Here is a 4429-nt window from a genome sequence, read left to right as displayed (position 1 = left end):
TCTAATCTGACACCTCTGGTCTCTGTGAACATATATAAACCTCTCTCTCTCTCTCTCTCTCTCTCTCTCTCTCTCTCTCTCTCTCAATATAACACTGAATCAAAAGTCTCCAGGGCTGAGGTTACTTACCCGTATACACACCCAGGATTCTTGTATAGCCAAGTTAACGAGTCACTGATGCAGTCACAATATTGAATAGTGGTCACAGAGAAAGATCTGGCTTCATTAATGGGTTGGGGGCTACCTCTCAAATTATCTGGGCCCCTGTGTTAGCAATTAAAAAGAAGCTTAATTAAAATAGCTCATCAAGGACTGGAGAGATGGCTCAGCAGTTTAAGAGCACTGACTGTTCTTGCAGAGGACCCGGGTTAGATTCTTAGCACCCACATGGTGGCTAACAACTGTCCATAACTCCAGTTCAGGAGATCCGATGCCCTATTCTAACCTCTGTAGGCATTGCATAACACAGGTGCACTTCTATACATGCAGGCAATACACTCATTCACATAAAAATAAAAGTAATAAATAAAATATTTCTATAAATAGCTCATCAATACACTGGAAGAATAATACGGCATGATGGAGAAGGACACATTCTGCAGTGAAAAGGAAGGTCATTGTTGGCAGTTTATTAGTGCTTTCCTCCATGATCAAATTGTACCAATGTCAACATTAGTCCTTTCTGACAGGTATCTTGGGTTCTTTGTGGTAATCTAGGGTTGAAATGCATAAGATAACAATCTCTGACTTTGGTAACATTTTGTCTGTAACATACATGTGTTTTGTATCTCCAGCTCTCCCTGTTTCCCTGTTGTATGACTTTCAGAAAATTGAAAGGTGGGTCAGGGTCTCCCATACTAATCAGTTTAGAAAGCTGGGCGTGGTGGCACACTCCCTTAATCCCAGTAATGGGGAGGCAGGCAGATCTCTTTGAGTTCTGCAGAGGAAGATCCTGTCTCAAAAAGACCAAAAGAAAAAAAAAAAAAAAAACCAATTTGGAAGAAAAAAGACATTTGCAGACATGGGCTTGACGGTTCATATACCGTATGTTAAAAGAAATTGCAGATGGATAAGAGCTAGAAGTAAATGCTTTAAAAATAAAGAATACCAGGTTTCTGAAAAAAAATGAAAGCTTTAAGTCTTAAAGATTGGAAGAACTCTCAAAGAAGACTGATGTATGAGTGAAACTGAAAACTAAACATATGTGTGTTTGTCTGCGTGTATGTATGTTCACTATATGTGTGCAGTGCCTGTGGAGGCCAGAAGAGGTTGTTGGATCCCCCTGGAGGTGGAGTTACAGATAGTTGTGAGTTACCATGCTGGTGCTGGTAACCAAACCCAGGTCTTTTGGAAGAACAACAAGTGCTTTTAACGGCTGAGCCTCCTCTCTAGGCTCTCCAAACACTATGTTTTGATCTTGGAGAAGAAAATATGATGTTTTTAAATGTTTTATTATAATAGGTATTTACGCATAATAATCATGGGTTTGTTGTGACATTTCATGTGTGTTTATAATGTATTTGATCATACCCCCCCCCATTACCCTGTCTTCTCCCACTCCCACTGATCTCCTTTCTCTTCCCAACCTATATGTATGTCTCTAGTGGAGTTATTTTGAGTTGGGGTTCATACATGCCACAGCCCACATGTGTGGCAGTCAGAGGACAACTTTGGAGTTGGTTCTCTTTACATGGCAGATTATAAGGGTTTATGGCAAGTGTTTTACCTACTGATCCATCTGGCTTGGCCAGTTGTGGGGTTTTTGTTTTGTTTTGGTTGGTTGATTTTGTTTGTTTTGAGATGGGGGTCTCATTGTGTAGCACTGACTGGCCTGGAACTCAATATGTAGACCAGATTGTGTAGGCCTTGAACACAATAGAGATCCACCAGTCTCTGCTTCCTGGGTGCTGGGATTAAAGCTGTGCACCAGGGCACCAAGTTCATTTTGTAAACACACATAAAGGCAGAATGGAACATACAGTGATGAGGGGGATAGAGGACACTGGAGGGAGGCTGCTGTTTAGGGTGGTCAGGGCTTGTGATGAGGGGGCATGTTGTATCACTGAATCAGAAATCTAGGGAACGAGGGTCCTTGGCAGAAAGAATCCAAAAACAAAGGTCCTGAGGCAGGTAGGGATCCACTTGTGAGCCAAGGAGACCTGTTCATCTGGAACCAAGTCATGACAGAAGTGAACCTAGGAAATTTACCCCCCAGTCTTTGGTCATTTGTGTTTCAGCTTCATTTTCTGGTAAAGTTGTATTTGAGGCTGTGACAATACTGCCATTCTTATGAAGTAAAGTTGATACTAACAGAAAATAGTCCCGTTTTTACTAACTCTTTTTTTCTACTAAATCTCTCTCTTTCTCTCTCTGGTTTTTGTTGGTGGTGGTGGTGGTCTTTTCGAAATAGGGTCTCCCCGTTGACCTGAACTCACTATGTAGACCAAAATGGCCTAGAACTCACAGAGATCCACCTGCCTCTGCCTCCCAAGTGCTGGGCCTGCCACCACACCCGGCTCTAAATCTCTTTTTTTAAAAACCTCAAATTAGTTTCAGTTAATTCAAAAAATAATTTGTCCCCATTTAGGTCACACCACTTTCTTCTAAGAATTTAATGATCCATTTTAACATGTTTGTGCCAGCTCTTAGTGTTCTGATTGTTTTCTGTGTCCATGGTTCAATTAATGACAAGTAAGAAAGAACTATAGGACAAGGGTGCAGCTCAGTAGTAGAGCACTTATCTAACGTGTGAGGCTCTGAGTCTGATCCTTAGAGCCACAAAAAGTAAAAATATTACAAATGTATACTTCCCATTGCCAAATTCTCACCTTGTCCATGTCTGCTTGCCCAGTGTCTGGGTTTCTCAGGCCTTTGATCTTGATCTGCCTCCTGCTTGAGCTTTTTAAACAACTTCACTGCTAATGAACACCTCTGTCACAGAACAACAAAAAATATCCTGAAATCCAAACTGGCCCTGCTTTCTTGATGTTAGGAGCACTAATGAAAAGGTCCACGAAGCTGGTAAAAGTATTATTTGGGGGTAGTCTGTGGGGCATATTATCTATTCTGTAACCATATTTTCCATCATAGAAATAAATTGACTATATTACCACTAGAAAAATAAAATGGATGTGAGGCCAGGTTCATGAGTGGGGAATCCAGACTTGTGTCCTCACGGGGCTTCAAACCCTATATGGCTAGTGACTGATCTCTCCACCTGTGTGATACTCTTGCCATGCCTTTCATTGTGCCTCCTGTGCTCTCTTCCCACAGGTCATGAAACGAGTGCGCACGGAGCAGGTTCAGGTGGCGGTGTCCTGCTACCTCAAACGCCGGCAGTACGTGGACTCAGAAGGCCCCTTGAAGCAAGGCTTACGGCTATCACAGACCCCTGAAGAGATGGCAGCCAACCTCACAGGTAACAGAGTATTATGGTTGACCTGGAACAGGAGTTGCCAGTACTCATAAGGGTTCTCTTCTCAGGACAGCACAGGGTAGGCTACCAGACCTCAGGGAGCAGCTCTGAGGAACACAGGCCCCTAAGCTTTTCCTAGTACTGAAATCTGTGCTCCATGCACTTCTGACCTTCCTGGGGCTCCTGACAAGAGCCATACTTCCTTCCTTGGAGCTTCCAGATTATTTTATATGTACCTGGTATTATGTGCAACTTCATTATCCTATAAGACCCTGAGTAATAGAGGTCAGGTCTATAGGGTGAATGCATTCTTCAAAATCCATGGGTGGAAATACTGATATAGGCACTTACTGAGATTTAAAAAAAAAAAAATTTTTTCAAAAAAAAAAATTGCTGTTTTGAAATCATATTGAAAACTGAGCATAGTGGCTCATACTTTTAATCCCAGCACTTGGAGGCTGAGGTAAAAGACTTGCCATTAGTTTGAGGTCATGTATCCATGGAACCCCGAGCAATATTCTACTCTTGAGGGGAAGGAGAAAGTGCTGCTAGACCATCTCCAGTTGTTGTTCTGCAGTTTAGATGCAGTGGCTTTTCAGGAGAGGCTGTGTCATTCTTAAAGGCAAGCAGGAACCATGAATTGAAGCATGTTAATTGTGTATTTCATCCTGGATCTTTCTGGTTTGTGAGTGATCTGAATCACTCTGCAGGTATTCATTGTATATCTGCTCTAGGCCAAATACTAACAACCCTAGAACTTGCCAAGATTGGATTCTGGCTCCCAGGAGCTACATGCCACAGTAGGACTATAGAAACATGGGGTATGCTGGGTGTGGTGGCACATGCCTTTAATCCCAGCACTGAGAGGCAGAGGCAGGCAGATCTCTGTGAGTTCTAGACCACTGGGGTGACAGGGAGGCCCTGTCTCAAAAAAGACCAAAAAAAAAAAAAAAAAAAAGGGGGGGGGATAAACCCGTAAAAAGACACCGGGGTGGGGGGAAGGAGAGAACATGG

General features: G+C 42.7%; 1 protein-coding gene across 2 annotated transcripts in view; it reads left to right on the top strand.

Moving 5' to 3' along the window:
* The window catches only part of Taf5l (TATA-box binding protein associated factor 5 like), a 24200-nt gene that overhangs the window by 6223 nt on the left and 13548 nt on the right, over window positions 1–4429 (top strand). For both annotated transcript variants that reach the window (XM_008845777.3, XM_017801270.2), the window contains exon 2: window positions 3274–3418. In XM_008845777.3, the coding sequence (XP_008843999.1) occupies window positions 3277–3418 (142 nt within the window). In that variant the 5' untranslated portion in view covers window positions 3274–3276. The remainder of the gene's footprint in view (window positions 1–3273; window positions 3419–4429) is intronic.

This window comes from Nannospalax galili, unplaced genomic scaffold (genome assembly GCF_000622305.1).
Source record: "Nannospalax galili isolate Female #2095 unplaced genomic scaffold, S.galili_v1.0 scaffold702, whole genome shotgun sequence".
In the NCBI taxonomy this organism is placed as follows: Eukaryota; Metazoa; Chordata; class Mammalia; order Rodentia; family Spalacidae; genus Nannospalax; species Nannospalax galili.
Note: the sequence above shows the minus strand (reverse complement) of the source record. Positions and strands in the feature narration are given on the sequence as shown.